This window comes from Geospiza fortis, unplaced genomic scaffold (assembly GCF_000277835.1).
Source record: "Geospiza fortis unplaced genomic scaffold, GeoFor_1.0 scaffold40, whole genome shotgun sequence".
Classification (NCBI taxonomy): Eukaryota; Metazoa; Chordata; class Aves; order Passeriformes; family Thraupidae; genus Geospiza; species Geospiza fortis.
The window spans coordinates 3,600,831-3,628,445 of NW_005054297.1; the positions used below are offsets into that span (position 1 = coordinate 3,600,831).

At 36.4% G+C, this 27,615-nt stretch overlaps 1 protein-coding gene across 6 annotated transcripts in view; it reads right to left on the reverse strand.

Annotated features, from left to right (window-relative positions):
* Nucleotides 1-27,615, reverse strand: part of KCNIP4 (potassium voltage-gated channel interacting protein 4) — a 344,665-nt gene that overhangs the window by 21,092 nt on the left and 295,958 nt on the right. For 4 of the 6 annotated variants that reach the window (XM_005415430.2, XM_005415433.3, XM_005415432.3 and 1 more), the window contains one exon: nt 19,745-19,869. In XM_005415430.2, the coding sequence (XP_005415487.1) occupies nt 19,745-19,869 (125 nt within the window). Of the gene's footprint in view, nt 1-19,744; nt 19,870-24,476; nt 24,496-24,571; nt 24,674-27,615 lie in introns of those variants that run through there. The other 2 variants (XM_005415434.2, XM_031066165.1) reach the window with 2 other exon arrangements.

Here is a 27,615-nt window from a genome sequence, read left to right on the forward strand (position 1 = left end):
TCTACTGGAAGAGTTCTATTCAATGAATTCAAAACACCCTGCCATCTTGTTCAAACCTTGCATGTGGCATTCACATTCTCTGAACAGGATTCCTTCGTCCAGGGTTTTTCTCCTGGAAACTGAAAGGCAGCAAGAGGCCTCAGAGAAAAGAAAAACAATTCTTATCTCATTTACTTCTCCTGTGTTATGCTTATGTGGAATGTGCTTGGAGATGGTTTATCCAAGGTGATTTCTTGATTGGACTCCAGTGTGAGTTGTTTTGACTCATTGGCCAATTGGGGCCAAGCTGCGTTGGGACGCTGGAAAGGGTCACAAGTTTTCATTAGTATCTTTTTAGCATTCAGTAAGTATCTTTTCTGTATTCTTTAGTATCATATAGTAGAGTATACTTTAATGTATAAAGAATCTATAATATTCTTATTATAAGAATACTATAAATATAATAATGAATTAGCCTTATGATAAGATGGAGTCTTCCTCATCACTCCTTCTTTCATCAGTGGCCCTGCATTTACAATACTTGCAGATCCTTTTGCCTCTTTACAACTTTTTCATAAATTGAAATATGTAACACAGAATATGTAGGAAGTTTCTGAATAGCGTGACTACAAAGAAAATGAAAGGAAGTGAAGGAGAATAAAGAGGGTTAAACCAATGACTTATGCAAAAAGGTAGGAAAAGCAGAAGGAATACTGTAATTGTTTACTATGTCAAGCATAAATATCCAAGACCAGAGAGCTGATTTCTAGTCCTGATTTTGCCAGACTGAGCAGAAGACTTTGGGCAATGTACTTAATTCTTTTTAAGCCTTAATTCCTTCTCTAATGCAAAAAGCCAGGTATGCTCTTTAAAAGAAAAGGACTTTTATAAACAAAGGAAAAAAAGAAGCAAATTAAGTTTTAAGGTTCATACATTTATTTTTGACTATTATCATGATATTTGGAGTGAGGACTCAATCATATGTGCTCCTAGTCCTAAACTCAGGAAAAGTAATAGCTGGAAATGGAGATCAAGAGTAGTGTAACATCTTTTACCACTGTAACAACAACTTTTCTCGTGAGAAAAAATAGTATTTAAATTAGATCAAATAAGAACCCCTGAGATATTCATGGTTCTGGCACCTTCTGCTAAGAAACACATAGTGTAATCTCAAATTGAGAGACAAATGCATGGTCTGAGAAATGCATGTCAGGTCTAGGATTATCATGCCTTTATGTCCATTATCCTTAGCTAAATCAGCTTTTCATCATAACTAAGCACATGAAAACATATAGCAAGAAAGAATTCTGTTTAATCAAAAAAACCCCAGAAACAAACATCACTATCAGAGATACGTACAAAATTATTTGTCCCTGGGCACAGAGGCTGATGCAGGCACTGATGTCCCTGATGCAGGCAGAGCTAGAGCTCAGGTCTAAATAAGATTAAATAAGTACTGTCTGCTGAGCAACACTGCCTTTGGAACCCAAGCCTTTGGGGCATGGGAGGAACAGTGAAATGAACATCCACCCTTCATCAGGTAAGGAGAAATCCATAATTGAGAAGGCATCTCCCTGTCTGTCACGTCTTTGGGTATGAGGGCACTCTAAAACATCTCTCTCTCTTACCAGCTATCCAAAGAGACTGTAGTCAGATGGGCCAATGTCTTGATGGTTTCTAGCAGGTTTACAAGTAACAAGCAATAGGACAAGAGGAAATGGCCTCAAGTTCCCCCAGGGGAAGTTCAGATTGGATATAAGGGAAAATTTCTTCACTGAAAGGGTTATCACGCATTGGAACAGGCTGCACAGGGAAGTGCTTGAGTCACCATCCCTGAAGATATTTAAAAGCATGTGGGTCTGGCACTTGGGGACATGGTTGAGTTGTGGATCTTGCAGTGCTGGGCTAATGGCTGGACTCGATGACCTCAGACATCTTTTCAACCTTGATGATTCTATGATGTTATGATTCTACCATGCTGCTTGTCTTTGGGAAGCCTTCTGGAGTTGTACAAGAGCATGCAAAAGAGCAGTATTTTTACTTGGATTCAAAGCACAATAAAGAAAACATCAGTGAATTCTTCAGATACTCATAGAAATAATATTATAGCTATTCAATGTAGAAAATGTAACAAAAGTATTTTACAACCTCCTCTTCCAAGCATATAATGGTATATGATCTATGTCATTCCCAGACCTCCAGGAGGAAGAATAAACAGCTGTTACCTTGAGATGGGTGTGAGTATGAAAAAACAACGCAGCATTTCAAAATTTAGAAAAAGAAGAAGTGGCTTCTTTCTGCTCTACGGGTAATTTTTTCCAGACAAGAAAAAAAAGAGCTGGGCACATTTGAAGGAATTAAAGAGAAAACCTGTATTTTTGAATTTGTACAGGTCAGTGGTTGCCTTTTTTTTTCCTCAGAAGATTAATAAACGATGGATGACAAAATGCACATTTAAGATCATCTAACTCTATGGCTTGTTAAAATGTAAAACAAATTTTTCCCTTTTCTTTGGCTGACAAAGACATTCAAACAATTCTAATTTTGCAAAGAATGCACTCCTCTTTTTTACGGGAAATGCCAACAACTCCAATCTGTGAGTCCTTAGTCTGCGGCTCTGAAGACTGAGAGTCCCATTTCCTGACTGCATTTAAATTTTGTGATGTTAGACGAGAATTAAGGATACTCTCCAAAAATTGATATGATTTATTATTTTTTAGTTCAAAATAAGCTGTCAGCCTTTGTTATTAGAGAAATGCATGATCTACCTCTTTTAAAGGCAGTCCTTTTTTCTGTTGCTTAATAAGCTCTGGTTTCACCACACTGTTTGAAAGAATCATTGCTTGAAAAGGCAACCTACTTTCAGGTTCAGAGAATTCTATACTTCAGAGAATTATATTTTAGCAGAGCCAGGAATGACATTTTGAGTTTCTCTAGCTTGTCCCTCTGTTCTCTAGTTTCCTCTGTTCTTTGCCAGAGCATTGCCAGTAACATTTTACCTTTTCCATCCTTGAAAGTCTGTAGAAATGGTGTCTTAAGGGACATTCATTAAAAATCTGAGATGCTGGCCAATTACATTTACCAGAAATATCAGCTCAAAGTTTTCTTTCTTTAGCATGCATCTTTCCTCTGAGACTCCACATGACAGGGAACACTTCTGATCTTGAATAATTTCATTCTAAAAAATATGTGGCCAACATAATTTACCTCCATGACTGTACTTTTCTTGACTCATAAATCTGGCTTTATTGTGTTTATCAGGAGATTTGTGCAGAGCAGGGAAAGAGATTAAATATTGTAATTGTTAAGTACGCCCCAAGGTTTTATGTCAAGCTATTGCTGACTTCCTCCACTGTACCAACTATAATTAAAAAAATCGATCTAACCTTTCATTAAACTCTTATAAAAGAGAGGGAAAAATTAAATAGTTTGAAAGAAAAATGTGAGGCTTATTTAAACAATTTCCTATATTCTTTCTCTCCTTGATCTGAATATAATTTATTTTGTTACAGCAAATTTCTAATTTACAAGCTTTTAAAATTGCATTAATGTATTAGATTTTCCTTCTGGAGAATAAAAAGGAGGGAATGTTCAACTTGAACTGAATCCAGTTCTCTCTCTTTTAAAGAGAAAATAATATAAACTGACAAACAGACAGGGAATAATAAATATGATCCTGCCTTTTGATGATCTCTCTTGCTTCCTATTTTGCTGCTGGGAAATTACACCTCCAGCACATGGTCTTATGAACCACTCCAAATCCTGTAAATTATTTAGCCTCAGACAACTGTCTAAGACAACTCTCCTTCAGTATTTTTTAAAATACTGCAGTAGATGATTCATCTTTACTACCTAATCAACATCCTTTTCAGACAAGAGGTAAACGAAGAAGACACAAAACCAGAGAAATAGTGAAATGTAGAAAAGAGAATGAAGGAGAAACGAACTCAAAGTTCAGACTTTTGTCTGCATAACCATTCTGAATGATGGATAAAGCTGTAGTTTTGGCAACTTTGAATGTCTTTCAGTTATAGAATTTTGCATGACAGATTTCCCATCCCATGCTGCATCTACTGTTTCAGTTTCATACTGCTTCACTTTAGATACAAGTTCATGTCCATTGATTTAAATATCTTCTCTTTTTGCATGTACTTGTATGCTCCATGTGCATGTGCCTTCTAGGAAAATGCCTTCAGCCTCCTTCTCATTCATGCTGTTGAATCTGATCAGATACTTCCCCCTAAGAAATGTAATTACTTCATTGATTTGATTTAATGAGTTTCTATAATCCAATACATTCATTCATGAGTATTGCAGCCATGTTACTTGGGAATACTTTTAGAATTAAAGATGTATTTACTAAATACCAAAAGGGCTAAAGTGAAATTTTTATCTACCTTAGAACTGCATGCCAAGAAGAAATAAATTTGTAATTTATTGTAAATTAAAAACCAAATAAATTTGTAATTTTGTAACTAATTTCCTGGTAGTAAATATAAATAAACTTGTCCATGCTATATTCATCAGAAATAGATTTCATACCCTATTCATTTTGAAGTGAGAGCAAGTGTGATAAATTTTATGTCTTGAAAGTACTCTTAGAATACAGGGTTCACTTTTGGTACTGGATTATTTAATAAAAACACATATCAGAAATTATCTTTGTGAAAAGGGACTGTGTGGCACTTCTGGAGAGCTGATGACACTACTGGCCAACACAGAAGAAACAACAAGAGCAGGATAAAAATCCTGCAGCAGCTAATAAAAGTGAACTTACTCTACCAGGACTTCAAAGTGGGTGATGCAAACAAAATGAGGTGTCTGGGGGAGAGAAAGTTTTGAAGTTGTTAAAAAGAAAACAAGTGTAGTATAAAAAATATCTCAAAAGATATGCTTAAAAGAGATGCCATGCACTAGCCTGTGAAGCACTCTCAGAAACCTAATTCAGAGAAAAACCTCTCTCTTGAAATATTTGAAATGTGGCTGAACAAGGCACTAGAAATTAAGACTGGAAAAATCTGGGAATAGTCAGACAGTTCAAAAGACTTTTTCTCATTAATACAGATTTTAAGAAATCACAGGCAACCATATCTATGTTCCTTTTATTTTTTCTTTTGTCTTTCTTTAAATACTTCTAGAAGAACAAATAAGAGAAGATTATGTGGGGAGAAGAGAGCCAGTGTTTTCCTGCCCTAGATGTCCCCAAATTCGTAGAGATGGAAATACAAGCTAAGTATTGTGCATTAGGTTTTGGTAAAATTTAAAGGGGTTGGTTCAACTGTGAAGTAAAAGGAAAACCCCCATGTATTTGTATTGTATTCTAGAAAATAATTTCTCTGATAGCTTCTTTGAATTGGTGTCTTCCAGACTGCTGCATTGTCAGTATTTGGGCTCCTGCATTTAAACACCTCTCTTTGGAACTACCTGAAAGACAGAAACAGTTTCCTCTGTATAGATTTATCATTCAACTTGTCAGTACATCAAATGAGAGCTCTGAGGAAGTTTTTAGGAAACCAGAGCATGTATGAGATAATTGCAGTGACTACAGAAGAGACACCTGCCTTGGCTATTTTGAGATTATTCACCCAGCTCTGTGTTCTCCTTGAGCTTTACTGTTTGCCTGCTGTAAAAGCCAATTTGTCAAAGCACTGGGAGGATGATTGGCAGGACACTTCCTCAAACTACTCACAAAGGATGAAAATTTGTTTTATTCTATCTTTACACCTATCATTTTGGGGTCTGCCCAGGCCTATGCTATAATCCAGACTTTACCTGCCTTTCTTCTGAAAGGCTGCTGAAGGAGCTGCTGTTCATTACTAAGAAACATGCAGAGACAAGAAGAGCAGAAACTGCCATGGAAGGGATGGGTAAAGGACAATTTTGAACACATGTGCATTGGGTGCCCAGTCAAGAGTACTGGCTCAAAGCCTTTCCTACTTCATAGGAGAGTTGAATCCCAGTATATTAACATGTGTAAGACACGTGAGGATACTAGGAGAGCAGAAATTGTAATAGCTCAAAATAAAAGGTGGTATGAGTGTTTAAAATTTTTATTTATTACAGTACTGGAAATTAGGTCTTATGAAATATTTAAGGCCAGAATTAATATGCTTTTCACCTGTGGAATATTGTCCCTAATATGTATAACAATATATGTTATACATATGAATATATTCATAATTGTCTATTTCCAGTTTGATAGATTTTCATTCATTTTCTCTAATAAATAACCTATGTTATTGAAAAACAACTCAATTATATTGAAACTCAATTATATTGAAAATCACTGGTGCTTTTATCTTCAATTTTCACTTCTATATTTTGTATTATCAGGAAAGGGACAGGTAATAATTTAACCTCCTGTGTCTTGAAATGGAATTAGTTCTTATTTGATTTCTCATGCTAGTTTTCTCAGGAGTGGTCTATGAAAAATCATTTTCACAACACCTCTTCCTTATTGAAAAATATATTTGGTTTGCATTTTTAGAAATACTTCCATGCCATCATATAGAAAGATATTGTAACAAAAAAAGTGATGAATTATGAAATATGTGTAACCAAAATTATATCTTGGATCAGATTTATTTACTTCAGGAGGGTCCAAATATCTCCCTGAGACAGTTTGCTATTTTCATTTATTGCAGAATCAATCCTTATAGATCAGAATACAAAAGAACATACTCTAGTCTTGCATCCTTGAATATAGTTGTGAGCCTAGAGAGCTAATAGTGATGGTGGGAAAGAAATATTTTCTCCTGTTTTTATAGAAGCTGTATGGGATGAAAGACATAGAGAGTAATGGTTAGGAATGTTTAGGGACAGTTACCTCAGAAAGTCTTTTGTCCCTACTCTTAAGTCTTCCTGTGAATTTGCCTATTTGGTTACCAGTGTAAAGGTTAAGCTATTTTATAAGACTTAAAAGAAAGAAGGCAGACCCAAACAGAGAGCACTAATTACTGGGTCTAAAGGGACAACCTTCCTTTTAATCTTTCCTCTTTAACTTAAAGTATGGTAGATTACTTCAGCTAAAGACTCACAGAGGGAACACCTCAGGTTGTTGCATTTTCATTTCTGTCACAGGAGCTGTAAATTCATAGCTCAGTGGCAACAGTCTACATTTCTAGGAATGTTGTGGCACTTTTGATTTGACAGCATCTCCATTGACATCCATTGGTGAATTACATGTAAAAACTCTTTTCAAGCTTTGTCTCATCAGGTAAAACACAAAACTTGCTTCTACTTAGCTACCAGTAGAAGAAATACAATAATGTTTCCCTGTGGCACAGCAGAGATGTACCACATTTTAAGCCTCCCACTGGAGGATACTCTAATGAACAAAAGCTTCTTTCCACCCCCTACTTGCTATGGCAGTTTCAGAGGAAAACAAGCAGAAATAAAGGAACTGGCTCACATCCAGCATGTGTGGCTTCACACAGTAAATAACAATCAACACTTTGGCTGCTTCCACAACTCAGCAGGCGAGGTGCCAGCAAATGCTTTTAATCAGAGCCATTCTTTGTTTAGCAATGCCCACTAACTAGTGAAATTTTTAGATTCTTATTATTAGCACTAGCAGTAAAACAACAGTAAACAACACAGGTAAAGATTTGAACTTAAAAGCTCACCCGAAAGCCTGAACACCAAACTTCATGGATGAGTCCCAGGCATCTGAGTGGTGTTTAGTGTTTCTGACCTTACTTGTCACTGCAGGATGGCATTTTACAATCCTGACTTGACAAATAAGCAGGAAATATAATTAAACTAAATGCAGCAGAACCCCTACTTCAGCAGTGTGGCTTGTTGTAAACACTTTGGGAAACACAAGGTGCTCACCCTCTTGGGAAAAGCTGCATTTAGGTGAGCCCTGCTTCAGTGACTTGCCTTTCACATATTCCCAAGTGAGTTCTTTTAATCAAGTCCTTTCAAATCAGCTGAAATCCTAGGTGAGAGGAGAAGGAATAGCTCCATATTAGCAAGTGCTGGTCCCTTGGGTGTATTTCATTAGACTCACTCGAGCGATTCTCTTGAGCAGAATGGAGAACATTACCAGTCCCTAAAAGCAATATTTTAAGGTAGGTCAATTCCATTCTTTAAAACCATGGAAGCATTTATTTTGTTTTTCCTACATGAGGGTGCTTTTGTTTATCCTAGAAGCTCCTTGTATCTTTGAAGAATGGAAGATTCACTGAGGAAGAAACTGTACTAACAACCTTCTGCTAAATGTGAGTAGACTTGCACCACAGCCATATCAGGAAATGGAAAAGCCTGAATATAGCTCAAAGCATTTTTGAAGCAGAAACAGCATGTCAGGGTGAAAAAATATTCTATATCCTGTCTTAAATGCTTGTCAATCAACTGGACCTTGATACTAAGTACTGACATCAAACCAAACTTTCATTTTAGTAATGAAGTAAGAACACTAAAGAAAGACTGAATGAAAGATAGTCAGGTTGAAAGTGTGTCCTAAGTCATGCTATTCCAGTATTTTTCAGAGCAGTTGTTCTTTGTTTCTTTCAAAGATGTGCAATGGTAAAATCAGACAGGTCAATATTTGGTTAGTGCTAAATACAATGAAAATACCAAGAAATTTCAGTGCCTACAGCTTGCAGAAATGGCAAAGAACATAAAATTCAATGGGGACTGGTTTAGACACTGAAAATCAAACACTGTGCTCATTATTTATATTTTATATGGTAATACATTTACCCTTTAACAAAGGTTTTTGCTTTCTCCACTACTAACAACACTTTGTCTCAGGAGAAGGGCCCCAGCAGTGCAAACAGAAGAACAAATGTGCTTACCTGCATAAATATTTATAAAACTGAGCCTGACATTAGCATAAGTTGGAGCTGATTCACCAAGTACAGTGGGGAAAATCAGACCCAACTGAGGCAAAGATGTGAATTGAGGCTGCTGTGGGTGAGAGAGGGAGAGGTGGTCTGTGGGAAGAAATGCCTCTTCCCTGTCCACACAGCAAGGGCAATATGCCTCATCCTAGAGGAACTCTGGCACTCAGTGTCTGAGACAGGGTCCCCTCCCCAGGTACCAAACCCTCACTGGCACACCTGGGCTCACCCAGTTCACCAGCACAGCACAATGACACTTTTATTCTGCTGCCCAAAGGTCTCCCCAGAGTGCAGGTCCTTGATAAGGGGAAGACACTTAACCACAGGAGCTCTATTGCTCATGGTGATCATGGAAGGACCAGAGTGGGCTTTGTGGCCATACATCTAAATCCTTTTGAGAAGGAGAGGTAACAGATCCATAAGACAAGGGAGGATGTATCATTAATGCTTATAAAGGAGATATTCCTATAAATTGAAGACATGAGAAAAGCATCAGAATGGAATTTGAAGTTTAGCAAGCCATAAAAACTGATAATTCTTTTAGCACAGCAAAATATCTAAATAAGATATATTAATCTCCTTTAGACTGTTCTGGAACTTTCCTTTCCTCATATGTAGATACTTGATACATTGCTTTTGGCAGCATATCTAAAATTTATAGCATAAATCAAATCATTGGAACTGAATACTCAAATAAACCTATACAAATGGTGATTGATATTTGCTGGCATATTTTCGTGAAAACATGAACAGCATAGAGAAATAAAAAAGGAGAAGACATTTCTCAGTTAAAACAGGTAACAAGAAGAATAAAAAGAGACAACTAGAGAATCAGATACATCTAAAAAAGTCATCTGTCAATCAGCTTAGGCCTAAAACTTTGTTTCTCATAGTTGCATCATTCCTTATGGAGATACACTGAGGCTGAAATTGCTGGACATAAAAACTTCTTGCACAGTCTGCTAAGTTTATGGCACATTAAATTTGTCTTTGTTCCATAACCACTGGTTTTGAGAACAAAATAAGAAATTAGGGCTGTTATAACTTATGCTCCATTACAGGGGTACAATGCCTCTTTTACAGTGAAGTAGACCATTGACTTGGTAGCCTGTGCATCTAAAAAATACAGCACTTAATGCTGACATTTTAAATCACCAGAAAAATCATAATCATGTTGTTGTTCTGATATTAGTAATTGATTGTAGTAGTACGTCAGACATAGATACTGGTATATTCAGTCACTGAGAGTTCACTTTGAAAAGTCGTTCTTGGCACTTCTTTTTTGTGAGTCCACTGTGAATCTGATCACAGTGTCAGAGATGCATAAATGGAGTGAGTAAATAATTATTAGAAATGCATAAAGTACACATAAAGTGCTTCCTAGATCAGTGTTTTTTCAGGCATGAGTTTACTGTGATTTCTACTTGACAGATATGGAGCCTGGCCATTGAGGGGTAAAGTATCTCCCTCAAACACACTGCCCACACATTTCGCTCTTAACACCGAGGAATTCAGTGCTCATTTTTCTCTCCTCTAGGGATGAACTTTGCTATCTCCAGCCCCTGGGAAAGTTCAGTTTCCCACAGCCACCAGCCCCCCCACTGGTACTCCCCACTTTGTTCCCAAGACGTGTTGGAGGAGGCTTTGATCAATGGCTGAGAAGCAATCTCTCCGATAGCCAGGGACCCTCTGAAAGGTTTTGGCTGTCAGAGCAGAGACATTAAATTAGGCAGCTGTCAATGTGGAGCCCACGCAGGCCCTGAAGCACTGGTATAATGGTCTCAGGCAAGCCAGAAGGCTTTTAGCATGATAGTTAAGGCTTTTAAAGGTGTGTGGCAGTTAATAAACCAGCCAGAGAGCCAAAAGGTTAGAGTCTCTAGACTCCTAGTTTCATGCTGTGTTTACTGAATCATGCTGTCTTCTGAGTTATTGGCTCCTATTTCTTCTCTGACACTCACCGTATCTAAGATCTTTTAAGAATATTTCACAATGGAATTCATTGGGTTGAATAAATTCCATTCCTTGAAAGCTAATATGAGAATCATTCACATAAGTGAAGTGCAATTGCACAAATGTCCAGCTGATCTAAAGAATACAGGCTCTGTCAGACACTTTCACTCAAAGGTAAATGCAGGTTGACCCAAGACTTGTAATAAACTTCCCTGACACTAAAAGACTTGACCTTGAGGCTTTGTCACTTGTGATTTGCTATTTTATTTGAAGATTTACCAGTGTTTACTTTTAGCACAGATGTTGATCTAAAGACACTTGTAAACAGAAATTAATTATGGTGAAATAAAGAAAGGAATTTCATCTGTTTCACTTATTTCCGACAAAACCTGTATGTTGCTAATTTTGTTCACATTGATCAGAAATTTAAAGTAGAAAAAAATATAAAGATCCAAAATCATTTGGAAATTCCTGGGATCAATGACAGATACCCAAATCCAGCACAAATAAGATTTATCTATCAAGTCCATCCAAAACATTGAACTGCACCATCAAGAAGTTTCACCAGAAGGTATATTTACTCCTTCTCCCCTCATTTTGCAGGTTTAGGATCCCCACCTGAAAATACATGTGTCCACATGCTGCATCTGAATTGGAGGGGAACAGAGAGATATCTTAGTACAAGATTAAATAAACAATTATAACATTTTGTACACAAATTCTTTGAAAGTAAGGAAATTGGCAGCAAGAAAGCCAGGTAGAGGGATTTTTGAATGCTGCTGTCTCGATTAATAAATATTCTCACAGAACAATTTTACATTAAGCTGTGTGTTATAAAGTACAATGTTTATAGCAGTTACAGTTAATATGCATTGCAGCTCATGAAGAAAAGGCAATTGGCAGAGAAAGGAGAGCAAGAGGTGTCTCCTTACTAAATTTTTAAATTACAACATCATCAGAGCTGCATTGCACCAAAAGTTACTTCTCTACTGTTGGTGATTACCCAGAAACCAAAATCCAACCACTGCACATAACTGAAATGCCAGGCTCGGTAGTGCTTAGCCCAGATGCTGCAAAAAAGTGACTGCAGTAAGCTGTAGCCAAAGACGGCATTTGGCCGCTCGTATTCCAGTACATAAACATTTATATTCCAAACTGATGCACATAAAAAGCTCATGTGGTAGAAAACAGCTCTTCCAGCAGATGAGTTACACTGAGCATCTGGCTGGTAAAGCAGAAGGTCTGCACTGTGCTTCAAGTGTCAGCCTGGCACTAGTGAGCCCCAGGGAGAGCACACCAGAGCACAGGACAGGGCATTGCCAGTTCCAAATAGGAGGGGCTCACAAGCATACAGAACAATAAAATTCCACTAAAATCTAATGTGGACTTTTTTTTTCTTTTTCTTTTTTTTTCTTTTTTTTTCATTTTTTTTTATTTACAAAGAAGAATTTTAGAGGCATTTAGTGCTCTGGACTACTAGCAATATTGGGTATTTAAGTCACAGTCTTTTTGTATGTTTCTTAATTAGAGATTTGGCACCTACCTCTTTTAGAGATAATTCATGAGCAAGCAGCCACTATTATGAAGACAGTCCTTGGTGAGCTAGATGACATTTTTTTCCCTAGTGAGCACGACATGAAGTGTCTTGTGCAAGCCATGAGATGAATAGAAGTGTAGGGACTGAGATCATTATTAACTCTCAGAAAGAAGATTTCAATCTCTGCTAGTAACTGTGAGACTAATTGAAACAAATATCTCTGCTGAACACAGTAAGATCTGTAAATTTGTGACAGCTGACAACTATACTCTAGGTCTGTCAAACTGTACTTCCAAATTATTTTACTTGAAAAATTTTTGAAATGTTTCAAAAATTTTTGAAATGTTTCAAAGTCTCTTTACTAACACTCAAAGGAAATATATGATGAATGTAAGAATTATTTATTGCTCAGATTGTTAAAAGATTTTCACATAGCCTTGTTTGAAATATGGAAGAGTTCCCTCTAAGTCCCTAACAAATGAATGCCAAATGAATGAATAATAACCAAATGCTTCCTTGACAAGGGCTGGTTGTTTTAAAGTTATTCTTCAGTCATCTAAAGTTGATAAAACAATTGATCTGAAGCACAACTGGAAAACAAGAACTCAACTGAAAAAAAGGGAGATTTGAGCTATGTGCTTTATACATGTCTACCGAAGCGTTAGAGAGAAAAAGATTTACAGAAATCTGCCTGTACAGCACACAAGGTATCTAGCTTCTAGGTTTACTTTCTTGATCTTCATTACGCTGTTGTCTATTTTTTAGTCTACTAAGACAAGTCACAGGAGTTTTCTAAAATAGGGGAATGTTGATTTTCAGATAGAACTACTACTATCTGATTTTCTTGTAAGATTTAGAACTTCCATTTACTTTTTTTCCATTTTATTGGCATTTCCATGTTCAAAGCTCAGCAGGTTCATATGCTTGAGGCACAACCTGTTCAGCTGTCATCACTACGCTTATCTGAAAAGACAAGTTGTTGGTACTTCTTTGTATGTACAACCTCTGCATGTCCACAACACTGGTGTTCCAACACTGCTTTGAGCAGAGGGGTCAGCACCTCTGCAAAAGCTTTCAGCACAATGGGAATGTCTCATGCACTGATGCCCAGTAGAGCATCCCCTGTCTGATATTCAGAGTCACAGAGGGATGCAGCTCAGACGGTTTTAGTATTGATTCATGTTAGCCAAGGAAACCAGGTAGAAACCTCTAACTGATCTATATTTTTCTTCTAGGCTATCTTCTGCTGGGTTAGAAATTCTGCATCTGGAAAGATCTTGCTAAGACTGCTTGCTGTGAAGCCCTAAGACTTGTACAGACAGTTATCAAATCTCAAAGAAAAGCAACTGCACCGACTGCTGGTCAAATGAAAAATCTTCTTTGCTGTCCTAGGGCCTCACATGGGAGGTTGAAAAGCATATTTAAGCTCTAAGCTACTTCACCTACAAGAACAAGCTTTGGAGGACTGATATCAGGGGCAAAATATTCTTGCATTGATGCCATTTCCACTCATGCTCAGTTTGGGCTTTTCCCTCTCTGTTCTGGTCTGTATTAATCTTGAATCTGCATTTACTCATTGCAATACAAACATGCAGGTTCAGTACTGAACTGAATGTGATCACAACAAACTGAAGATCAACCTGAACTGAACTGAACAATCTTATGGTCTCTGTGAGATAGGTGACACAGACAGCTCAGAAAAAGCTGATCCAAGCTAAAATATTACTTCTTGTAGCATGAAAGCCTTTGTTTCATAATATGCAATGTTCCAGAGATATAAACTAAGAGGATTATGTTGTCATTGTCGCTTGTCATGCTTTAGAGCAGGTGGAGAAGGTTAAGACAGTAAGGAAAATGGAATGAAGGTTCAAAATCTCTTGTTTTGGATCATCACAGAGGTATTTTAACTCTTTGCAATGCCTATTTTTTCATCTCATTAATAGTCAAATGTCTATATCCCCTGTCAGTACAAGATTTCAATTTGTACTAAATAATTTCTAATCAAGACATTGATTATCTTAGAAACTACGTTTGAAAGAGAAGTAAAATACAGAACTGTACATCTCTATTAGCCATAGGTCAGAGGCTGTGCAAATAGCACAGCCACAAAGCTAAAAGCCGTCCATGTGTAGGACAGGGAGATACATTTCTCATACCTCTTTCTTACCAAGTAGGTTCCAATTGCAGTGAAAAAATAAATAGTGTATATAGTGTTCCTAGAATGTCATGCATACAAATATTTAAGAAAAGTTTAATCATTCTGAAAACTTTAACTTTGGTACACAAAACTACATTCAGCTTTTGCAAAAGTTAGTGCATATCCTGCAAAATGCACATTATACACCCAACTTTCATCTTCATTGTTAAGCAAAAAATTGCAGGAGTAGAAAAATTATTTATACAGTGAAAATTATTTGTATTCCATGTACTAATTCAGTTCTGCTCTTCTAAATCTCAATTACTTTCACAAAATTTATAATTTTTCTTTTGTTTTTAAAAACTCTAATTAAATGGGAAAATGTTTGAACACAAAACTCAAATGCTTCAGACAATCAATAAATGAGCTTTATCACCTCTGAAATTAGCTTCCATTATTCTTTCTGTGAGACTCACAAATGCAACACACAGTGATACAATGCTTCCATCAAATCATAACTAAAATAAAAAATCTCTGAATAAATGATCATATTTCAACTTATGCACATAGATGGGTGGTGTGATGAGGGAACTGATCTTTGAGAAGTAACAGTCAGATTTATTTCCTTACTATCATTCTTTGTCTCATTTGCAAGAGGGAAGAAAAGTGTCTTAGAAATTCCCAATAAATGTCAAAGGTGTGGAGCTGCCTATTTAAACCTCCAGTATGTGTCCACAGACATTTTTATGTATTTATGACTTCAATTTACATTTTCGCTGACATAGAGCCAGGTAAAATTAAGGTTCATGAAAAATCCTTCCAGTTTTCTGGAAAAGTCTCTAGGAGTTTCACAACACAAAGCTCTACAAAAGTTTTTACAAGAATGAACAACCAAAATGAAAATATTTTTAACATTTATATTTATCACTGGAGCATCTTTTGTGCAGCAAAAGCATTATCTAGGTATTTTTTAAATGGATGCTTTTAAAACTGGGAGAGATCTATCAATGGACAGAAGAGAAAGAAAGACCACATGTTGAGTCCATGCTTGATAGTCTGTACAAGTTATTGTGAAGTACCACTTGTACTAGGACTGCCACAGAGCTGTTGGTTTGAAAGGTTAATGACTGCAGCAATCACAATTTCAATTTACAAGAAATGGGATGACAGGAAGCCAAATACAAATTGGAAATGTCCCACTGTGATGGCAGCTGAGCAACAATTCATCAACAGCAGCACAGGAATATTGTAAAGCCAGAGTGCTGGGGGCAACCTTTTCAGCCTGAGAAGGGTTTAGGCCTTATATTAAGCTCATTTTTCAAGGATAGTATAGAAGCTTAAAAATGGCTAAATTGCCTAATACAGACATAAGTTCTTCCTTGATAATTTTCCATATAATAGTTGTTACGTCATCTGAAGGTGTTTATCCCACCTCCTCACATTTTCTTTTGTGTATATTCCCTTTCATTTTAAATGTTGACTTTGAGTTCTACCAAAACAGCCATTTCAAAGGCATTTCAATCATCTTTGAGCATTCCCTGAAATTATACTCTAGCTCTTGCTTACTCAGAGCATCAGCTCTACTACAATGTGGTCTGAGACTTTCTAAAGCTTTCAGGTGTTTACATACACACAAAGATGCTCTGTGAGACCCTGTGCTCCTTCTGTCTGGATTTTGCATGTAATACGTGTTCAGTGGAAAATCAAATTGATGATAATAAATCAAACTTTGAAATAATCAACAACTACAGAAATGCAGGTGTATTTTACTGCTTTCTCATCTGAAGTCAGAACTACGTGTAAACAATTTGAAGTCAAAAATAACAAATAACTGGAGGTAAGCTGTGAAAAGTTCTGTTCATCCCTATCTCAGAAGAGACCTCCTAAAACTCGACAGGATGAAAGGAAATAAGCAGGCTGGAGTGAGATTCTATAGACAGAAGCTTTTCAATTAGTAGTAATGTGCTGTAGGATGGTACTAATTTCATCTAACAGGACCACAACATCAGCAGAACTACTGTAACTTCATGCTTTAATTTATCTTGCTTTACATACTGAATTATCAAAGAGATAGTAAGACAGGCAAATATCAGGTGAAAGGCATAAAGCATAGAGGTAGGATCTGCACAATATTTTGATGATATCATGTTAAATGTGTGCCTGTGCCTTTCATTTAATCTTTTCAATAATTTCCTTCTTAGGGGAATGATTAAACAGACTATCACAGACTCAGAGAATGGCTGGGGTAGGAAGGAATCTCTGGAGATACCTGGTTGCACATTCCTGCATATGTCCTGAGGAGGATCCCCAGGACCATGTCCAGAGAAGTAGCTTTTGGATATTTTCAAGCAGGAAGATGACACAAATCCAGTAAGCAATCTGAGCTGGTGGTCAGTCACCCTCACAGCAAAAAAGTGTTTCCTGATGTATAGAGGGAACACCCTGTGTTTCACTTTGTGCCTACTGCCTCTGGTCCTGTCACTGGGCACTATTGAAAAGAGCCTGGCTCCATCTTTACACCCTCCCTTCAGATATTTATGTATGCTGATAAAATCTCTGCTGAGCTTTCTCTTCTCCAGACTGATCAGTCTCAGCTCTCCCAGCCTTTCCCACAGCAAAGGCTTTCCCCAGTCCTTTAGACATGTTTGTGACCCTTTGCTGGACTCTCTCCAGTATGTCCATACTTTTGTTTTACTGGAGCCCAGAATGGGCCACAGCACTTCAGATGTGGCCTCACCAGTGCTGAGGGAGGGGCTGGTGTGGCCTCCCAGGGCTCCTTTGGCCTGCTGGAAGTGCCTTACCTAAAGCTGAACTGCCTTTTCCGCATCCACAGACACATTTGCTGGCTCATGCCCAACAAAGCAGTCAGTGTCCAGCTGGGTGGCACCCAGGAGATGTTGGTACACGAAGCAGACGTGTGAAGCACACTGGCTTATGTGTGCTTGGAAATACTGGCAGGACAGCACTAAGCTGGATGACAGTGCCAGAAGGCAGGTGGCCCTTGGCAGGCAGCAGAGGACGATGGAGCACTGTAAGGGGGACACGGTCCAAGCACAGACCATGGGAGAAATTGCAATGCCATTGTGGATCAGTACCCACCAAAGTCACTCAAGATATATTCAATAAAAGGTAGATACATGGCAGGAAAGGTGAACTAATCAGCACAGACAAGATGTTCATAGAGCTGAGGTAGACTTGTCCTACCAGTTCTCTGAAGTGATTAGAGAACTGTGATCTAGCACCATATATTCCAGTAGAAACTGTTAATATGAGAAATAAAACAAACTCCAACTCAACAAAAAGCTTGAAATCATCCATTTCTGAAATTTAATGCTTGGGCTAAAGAATACTATTTTAAACTGATTTATCTTTATAACAGTCACTAGCCCTGGACATGATTTACAGCATTTTAGATCATAATTGATAACTTTGCAATGACATTATACACAAAACCACTGAAGTTCATGTTCATTAACTATCATCTAGTCAAAGATATGTTATACATGCATGCCTTGAATTATCATGTACTGATAAGGAAATAAAACATATGGATAAAAATTTATTACCATGTCTTACCATCAACATTCCTTTGATGTAAGTAGAACTTACATCCTGGAACAGAAAAGCACATGAAGAGCTGGAATTCCTCTTTTCAGAAAATGCTAAAAAAGGTATCAAAATATTTCCTTGTAACCTTTCTCACTCTCCATACTTCATTTTATGCAAAGAAATATCAAGGTTCTTAGTCTCTGAAACTCTAAAAATAATTATTCTTGAGAAACAGACAGAAGGCTTATTTTATCCACTATACTTTGTACCTTTTTGCCTTAGATAATTAGGGACATTAGATCATGATTTGCAATGCCTGGAGAATATTGTCATTAGCAGGGGAATGTTCTCTGGACCCCTGAGGAAATGAAAAGCTTTTAAGAGCAATCACTGTTAATCACTAACATGCCAACATTATATACTTTCTGAAACTGAGAATGATACAGACAGGACACATTAAGTGACTGTCTTGCTCGCATTGTAAGATTTTGATAAAAATATGTGTTTAAAATGTCCCTTTGCATGTCTTGCTTTCTTTACAGAATGCAGGAGAGCTAAGAGCTGCAAGATTTACACTTCTTGTACAAGCTATTGAAGATATCCTCTCTGATTCCATAATGGAGCTTCATTGTGTTTTTATTAACTCATCTGAGTAGTAAATGCCATGGGCAAGAGATTGTCCCTTTTCATCCAAGAAGGGTGAAAGAAAAGCTAAACTATAAGGTGATAAATGCAATTAAATTAATCTTCAGCTGCAGCTTAGCAGGAGACATAGCATCTGCACAGTTGCAATACTTACAGCTGAAATTATAGATTAAAATTAAACATTGATTATTAAAATTTACTATTATTAATTTTTAATATAATATTTCTTTAATATTTTCTATCCAATGTTAACTGCATCCAACATTCCACATATTTTTTAATGAGATAAAGGATAGTAAAATAAATAGAGAAAAAGTATGTTTTTAAGAAAACAGAGTTCAGTTACTAATATCTTTTGAGTTTTATTTCTTTGCTGTGCTAACCATGAATGCCTCACAAGTCAAAGCCAAGCCCAGCACTACAGGGCAGCTGTACACACTGGAAAATGAGTCAGACTACAGCCATGGACTGGGGTCCTCAGTTAGGATCCCTGCCAAATACAACATTGAACCTGCCACTACATCACACATTTTCAGAAAAAAAATCACTTAGATCCTAGTAAAGGGATCTAAGAAGTTTATAGACTTGTAGAACTAGTGAGAACTAATGAAGTTATCTACATCTGTTCACCAAATAAAAAAGTCATCTAGTGCAGTTGAAATCAATTACTTCTTGTGACAGATCCTGTGAATACAAAAATCAAAATCTTTCTTCTTACTGACCAAATTTTTCAGCACTCTTCCATTTCTGCATCCTTAGACAAGCAACCTCAATACAACTTTCAATTTGTCTTTGAACAAAGTCCTACTATATAAGTTATACTAATTCTATTAAGCATAAGTAACTAACTTCTCCTACTAAATTATAATTATTCTCCCCTTGATGCTTTCAATTTTATCTGAATCTTTTGTTCATTAAAGTCATTAAATAGTTTAATGACTTTAGACCAATTGTTTCAGAGTGATTGTTTCCTCATCTGATCAGATATGCAGTATTTAGCTACTGAATCTCATGAGCTGCACTGCTAGTCACTCTTACACAGCTGAGACTGCAGTGGCACATCCCATAAACAGATTGCAAATTCAAAAAGGAAGTGCTTACATTCTTGAAACCTCTATATAAGATCTGAAGTTCCTTCTTTGTGAATTTACTCTGTGCTTCCAGCAGTTCAAGAGCTTCAGGTCTATGTCGTACTGTGGCCATTTCCATTTCATCTTCTACAGTGTCTGCAGAATACAAAAGACAGAGAAGGAGAGCTCAACAGGAAATACAGGAAGTGAAAATGCTTTACCCTTTCAAAAAGACAGAGAAGAAAAAGAGAAAGAGGGAAGAGGGAAAGGAGGGGAAGGAAAGGGAAAGGGAAAGGGAAAGGGAAAGGGAAAGGGAAAGGGAAAGGGAAAGGGAAAGGGAAAGGGAAAGGGAAAGGGAAAGGAAGAAAGAAAAGATATTCTCTTATAGACTTGTTTTTGCAGCTTTAATGACAAATGATGAGTCCATTTTGAACTCATAGGAAAAGCATGTCTATCATCTGCTTCTGTGGCTGCAAAGAATAGTGAACAGCAGTGATGATCCAGTAGCCTGCATATTATCTCATGAGTAATAATACCAATAAACTGGAAAGCCAACATCCTGCAAGAGCATGCATGATACATTCAGTATGACTTTTTTTATATACAACACTTTGACCAAAGGAAACAATTTTATAAAACTTTAGCAACTCCAGAAAACTGAAAATTTTCCTTCAGTTAGATAACGGATGTGGATTCACTGTATCAGGCTGGGATTTTTATTGTGAAGTTGTCTTCTGGAAAGCATGTGAAATTGATGTTGCACATCCAGCAGCAGATCTTACTTTGAGTATCATACAACTGAGCCCTTAGGAGAAATATTATTGAGGGTGAGCAGCGTAAGTGGGGAACATAATAGTTTTATTGACCTCTTCTTTAGGTAAGTAAGAATGTGGATATACACATTCAAGGTTTACAGTTAAGTATAGACTTAAAACAATGAGAATTAGCAATACATTTTTTCCTAGGTAGAGTTTTAAATGTGAAAGTTCGATGAAACAGCTAAAGGAGTGCCAGTCACTTGTGATCAAAATAAAAATGTGTGTGTCCATTTCTAAGTTCTGACAGCCTTAAACGTAACTTATCCAGATTAATGAAATGAAATTACTGCCTTATTTTGATTTAGGAGTTATAGGAACTATAGCAATATAACAATACAAATGCCTAATTGTCACTTCTACAATGTTGAAGATACATGTTTCATTAGAATGTGGGTCTCTTTATTTTTAGAATAAAGTTTCATTTGGTTCAATATTCATAAACACATAGTATTAGAATACTCAACTAAAGTAGTATTATGCCTACAGTTTCATATTTCTTCTGCTATAATGCAGAAATAATAGCTTTCAGCTGCTTGGGAGAAATTTGGCATCAGAAGACACAGTTCAGCTAAACAAAAAATAAACAACCAAATAGCTTATATATTATTAAATATCTCTCTTTAAAGAGATATTTAATAATATATAGACTATTTGGGAAAATCTTCACAAAATTTAGGGCTTTGTCCTTTCTCCTGTGAAAAATATGTTGCTGTTAGCACTCTTCTCAGGAGGATGATCTCAGTGTGATCCAGATGATTATTTTTTGATAACCCCAACTCAACACTAGGTACTTAGACTAAATTGGCAAAAAAATCAACCTTAGAATAAATATTGTTGAAGGCTCACTTGTATTTTATATTTGAATGGTTACATGGGATTTAAATGGGTTTTGTTTTTAGACAGAAAAAGACTTAACTTGAAATGGGTTCTCTAAGCGCCCATTTGTAAAACATCTGGCTACCTAGAGAGACATCTACAAGTTTTCTGGAAGCTAAATGAATACACATAATAAATGTGAGGCTAGAGATAAAGGCCAGACAATGTGCTGAGCACAATATTTAGTATACCCTTAGCAGTAAACATTTTTATTGTCTTTAAATGATTCAGTGAGCATGTAGAAGACTGCAATAGGCTGATGATGTTAATGAAAAGGTTCAGTATCACATTCTTTACACCCGACTTCTCTAGTGTCTTATAGCTAGAAATAATAAAAATGCATGATAATCATAAACTTCCTTAAAATCAACCAACTGTGATGACTAAAATGCTATAGCATTCATGAGGCATTTGGTTTTTGATTTTTTTCTTCACAGTTCTAGATACCAGGCTGGAAAAGAAAAATCAGAAAAATCTATACTTTAAAATATGCAGGAAAGTGTGTGAAAATCTATTTTTACTATTTCTATTTTTATCTATTTCTAAACAATGATTTCTATGGCATTAGTTATTTCCATTCCTTGGTTTATTCAGCCTCGATCAGTTAGGAATACTTTTTTTTTCCATAGAAATAAAATTTCATGTCAACTGAAAACCAGAAACAAGTTCACAATCCCTCATTAATGTACTAAACAAAATATTGTTACTGATGAAATTAATTAGGAGATTTCTTATTACTAAATAGTAAAGACATTTTTTAATGTAAATGTCACAGGAGATATGCTTTGAACCTTTCATTATTCGTTAAAGAACAAAATGGCAAAAACACAGCAAAAACACAGCAAAAAGCAAATGTACTCTATATATCTGTACTCTTTATATACTCTTTATGTACTCTTTATATATCTGTAAAAAATTGTGCAAATGCATTTATTATAGCCTCCCTATTTAATAACTATTTATCAAGTTTTTATTTATCAAAACCACTGAGTGTAGTCCTACCCTAGTGTACTAGCACATGCACATATCTAGGTAATGATGGTTTTAAGTTTAGACTTACTAGACTACAGCACACAAAGAAACAATCTTTTACATGCTTTTTTCATTAGCAATGCTGAAATATGTTCAATACAAATGCTGAGACAAGATTTTAAATTTTTAGATAACCTTTGTAAGCACATATTGATAGAAGTACAGAAGTGCAAATTCAGGCTATGTATATTTCCATAAATTAATTGTTAAAAAATATTTCCCTGATAATTTCTAAGGAATTCACATCATGTGATTGTTATTGCAAGTGGTGCTGTTTCATTCCTAGGACACTATAATGTTTCTTCTTTCATGCTAGCAGAAATGAAATAGCACATGATGTTAAAATAGAATAATAACAGTGTATATCTACAATGATAATCTTATTCAAGATTTTCACTTGATATAACATTCTTACTTAATGTAGCACTTATTTATGGAGGAGATTGCAGAGAAAATTATTGAATGCATCTTTTTTACTGCTGGTTCTCAAATAGGAAATATTTGATACTCGTTTTAGTTCAACCTCTCTCCTGGATTATAGAATACTTTCAGTAAGGAAAAATATAAGTTTGACATGGTCAAGGCTTCTGAGACTGACTCTAAATATATTTTGCTACCTGTGCAGATGAAGAGCTTACATACAAATGTGCAAGGAATAAGGATGTATCACTTCCCCAGCAACTTCAAACAAACAGATCAAACTTTCTATTAATTGTGTTCTATTTCCTTATCTATTCCATTCCCCATCCCTGGAAATGTTCAGGTTGGATAGGACTTTGAGCAACTTGGTCTTGAGCAGGAGGACTAGACTAGATGATTTTAAAGGTCTCTCTTCCAACTCAAGCAAACCTGTGATTCTCTGAATTCTTTTATTGTCTAGGGCTAGATTGTTCAGGTCATGCAGCTGAAAGTAACTTATCTAGAAAGAGTTATTAACAAGTACCCCAACAGTAACTGCAGTTTTTAAGCTACCTTATTTTTAATTAAAACATATCAGCTGAAGACACCGTGAAATAAATAAATCAGTGTACATCCAGAAATTTAGCCCTTTTCATCACAAGTACTTAAGAGGAAAGCAAGCACCAGAGTTTTCTCTACAGAAGAGCATATGAAAGACAGTGAAGGGGGATAGCATAAAGAAACCCTAGATCTATACCTGTGAAGTCTTGACATTAGTAGGGGCTGTATTTCTAGTCAAGTTGCCTTTGGTTGTCCTAGATTCACTAGACATGGGGAACTGCTCTTGCAGGCCTTTTTTTTCCCTGAGATTGATTGATATGCTTTATCAGAAGGAAACAAATGGACAATTCAGCTTCTGGTTTTAGGTGCTCATATTAGAGCCTAGAATTCAGTTAAGTTAATCTAGATTGAATTGGATCCAGAGAGATAGTTTAAAATCTGCTATAGGAGTCAATTTATATAGGAAGACATTGTAGTGTTATTACTATAATTAATCTCTATCTAGGAATATATATGTATCTATGTATTGATCTCTCTCTCACACCTGCTGCCCCTCTATATTTATCTGTTACCTGCTCTGGAGAGATTTTATCAAGACATTCAGTATAATATCAGTGTGCTTTTCCTGTATATCCACATTCACATTCTTTTCAATCTCATTATTTCTTTTTCTCTCAGACACCAACTTTAAGTCCTGTTTCCTAAATAGTTTGAAGTTCTATATTCAAAACCTTCAGGGCCAATCCTTTCCTCCCAGACCAGTTATGATGGTATCCTCTGTGTATTGGATAGCAAGCACACACACAGTCACGTGCATGGAAATGCCAAAAAGTTACCACTTTTCCAATACATGGAGACCAGGTATTAAATTTAACCATGGAATCACTTGTCAACTAACTTCCAAATGATAAGTGCCAAGTGATAATCTTTGGTTATCCCCTCTGCTGCAATTGCCAAGCTCCTGTGTGGCAGACTGTGGCACAGGTCTCTTGCCATCCTACTCTGCATAGACAAATCTGTGCATTGCTACATTTTAAACCTCAATAAACCATATGATTACTCCAGCAGCTATCTCACCTCTCAAATGAGCAGTTAATGAAAGTATAATTTTTGATGCATGCAAACCTAAAAAAAAAAAAAGTCAAATGAAAAAAATGAAAAATAAAACTTGCTTTGAGTAACAGGAGATGTCGTTTTGGCAGCCGAGCAGGGCAAGAGCTTCATAAGTCGCTCTTTAATGCTGCGTTTGGTACTGTTCTGAGCGTAGAGGAAACCTAAAAAATATATCATCAGGACTGTTAATAGAGGCTTGAGAACAATTTCTGTACATGCTGCAGAGTTCATCATTAGAGCAGAATGCTGATGGGAAAAGGCCAAACAGATTGCAGCCACCATGAATTGCAAAGGGCAACCAGAATTTTTGAACAGGACAACAAAATTGTTTTGGCTTTTTATCTTTCCAGCATCTTTCCAATACAGGTGACTTATTTGTCTGTGTGCATCTCTTTTAATATTCTTATAACCCACCTTAAATCATCTAACAGAGAAATGTCAGATTATTAATTTGAAACAATGGAAGGTGTGTAAAATTTTTAATGTTAAAATATTTTAAAGAATTTGTCTATTTTCTTTTGAATTTTAAGATGGAAAATAAAACCAAACCAAAATGAAATCTCAAAGATACCTTTTGTTGTCCTTTCTGGCAGACTTCTAATTCCATGGCTGAGCTTTCCCATATAATGAATTTGGCAATTGTGATAACCAATCTGGTACTTTTGCCTTTTCTGAGTAGTAAAATACCAACCATGATGTGTTGTCAGTCTCCCTTTAGTATGTGGCACTCTACATATATAAAATATAACTATTATTTATACTCTCATTAAAGACTAATTTGGCTGAATAGCTAATGTTCATGTGCTATAAAGCAGCTGAACAGCATCACCCTTATTTACTGCGATGGAAACTGTTGGAGTATCTTCCTGTAAGGCCAAAACAACCATCTTATAAAAAATGGGTGATATGAGCAAGCATTGCCTGGGTGGATATTTGCTGCAAATGGCAGACTTAACACCTGTAAAACAGCTCAGTACCTGATTTATGTTCCTGAGAGAGGCAGAGCTTGGCTGGCACATTATGCAACTCCTGCACTTTTCATCTCAACTGCGTACACGGAAAAACAAACACTGCTCTATGATGGCTCTTGCCACAGCAGCCAGAGTGCAAAACAGATGGGGCAAGAGATGAAAGACACAACTGACAGGTCCTGTGCTAAGGGCACAGGCACCAGGATAATCTTTGGTTATCCCCCCTGCTGCCATTGCAGTGAATCCTGGTGTTGGAGACATGATGTAGAAGAGTTCCCAAGCCATCTTCAGTATATGCTTGTATTTGGGAACAGCAAGCAAGAAGCTTTAAGGATATTAAAACTTTGTAAACAAAAGGGAAAAAATATCAGTTCGTATATGAGTGAAACATTGAAGGAAATGAAAAAGAAATGAGAAAAACCAGGGATGACTCAGCCACAGCCTGAAAAAATCAACCAAATTTCAGCAGAGAAATTCTGCCTCTGAGTGAGCAGCAGCTCTGGTGAATACACAAAACAACCCAGTTCCAGTTCAAGGTCAGATGGACCTAAATAACTATCTCAGGAAATGTCTAAACCTTTTAATACAAATAACAAGAATGAATACCCTTTTATCCTGTAGCACCTAACCCTCAGCTCAACTCAGAAACATGGTGCAGATAAATGCATAAAATAAAATGCAGTCTGGTATCTGATGGGATCTCAAATTTCTTATTTTTAGTTTGAGCACCAAACCTGAGCCTTTAAATGGGTAGCTTGCTGTCTCAGTTGGCAGTGTCTGTTGTATCACACTATGCCTGTACTATATCTACCTGAGCATTAAAGAAATCTTTTTATCTGAAAGATTTTTTTTATTAGGAATTATTCTAGTATAGACACGATGCAGAAATATCTACAGCTATTTTATTTGTTTGAGTAAAGATTTGCAAAATTTACTATACACTTATATAATTGCATAGGTCCACGCCTATGTAATTACTGATGATGTATACAATGCTTTAAAAAACGTAAAGGGATGTATTATTTCTAAATGGTTTGACGCTAAAAGCCTTGAGTAAATCGACAATTTTGCTACTTTTAAAACACAAAAAGCTCATGGAATTCAATGCAAGCCATATGGGCTTTGCAATAATATGATTAAGGCCAAAACCAAAATAATATATATAGAAGAAAGTAATATCAGAGGAGTGAGTAACCAAGGAGAATGGTATGGCACTGTACTCACTTCTGGCAGCTAATTTAAAATTTTGACACTGTGGTCAGGGCAGAGGTGAGGGGATTGGTTTATCTTCTCACAGTATGAGAAAACAGCATGGAAGCTTTTCATTCCTAGTGGCTGCAGTTAGTTTATTCTGCAGCTAGTGCTGTAATGATCTCCTGATCAGTACTGCAACTTTCAATGTGATTTTTCATGAGCTAAAATAAAAAAATACTTAATACAGAGAAAACATACTGCACACAGCCTATGCTGTGTCAAAACACTAAAGGTGATCATGAAGATGAAATATTTTAATAATTTCTGTGAATTCTGTACCTATTTGCAGTTTGAAACAGGTTAAGGAAAAATCTTAACCTCTAATATGAAAATTAATAAAATAGTTAATCTAATAGATTAAAATTATTTACACAGTAGGAAACTCTAATTACCAGTCCTTAAAGTGGCTGGTCATGAAGAGCTATGAAGCATCAACACACTGATAATGATGGACTGGTGCTATTTCCTTCAAATTTCTACAATGGAATATTATTAATTATCAGCCTGAAAACAGATATGCAAGAGAAACTGAATTTTGCAGATTATTTTTGTTGGTTTTTTTTTCCCCTCTCAATAATATGTTGACTAGAAATGTCACAGCTCCTATCCCTAACCCAGTAAGGCACAAACTCCTCTGGGCTAGATGTGAAGGTTCTTCAAATTAAGGTTAGTTCACTGGTGCTGCTTGCTTGTGGATTTAATAATCTATTTCCTTACAATGAAAATTAAACTGTGAGACACATTTTCCCCCAGAATTCACTGTGGGAGTGCCCTAGAACTCATCTCTGTATGATACCACGTGGAATTCTGGGCAACTGTCCCCAGAGGCGCTCACGTTTCACCAGCAGTTCTGTAACTGGAGCACAGCTCACATATTC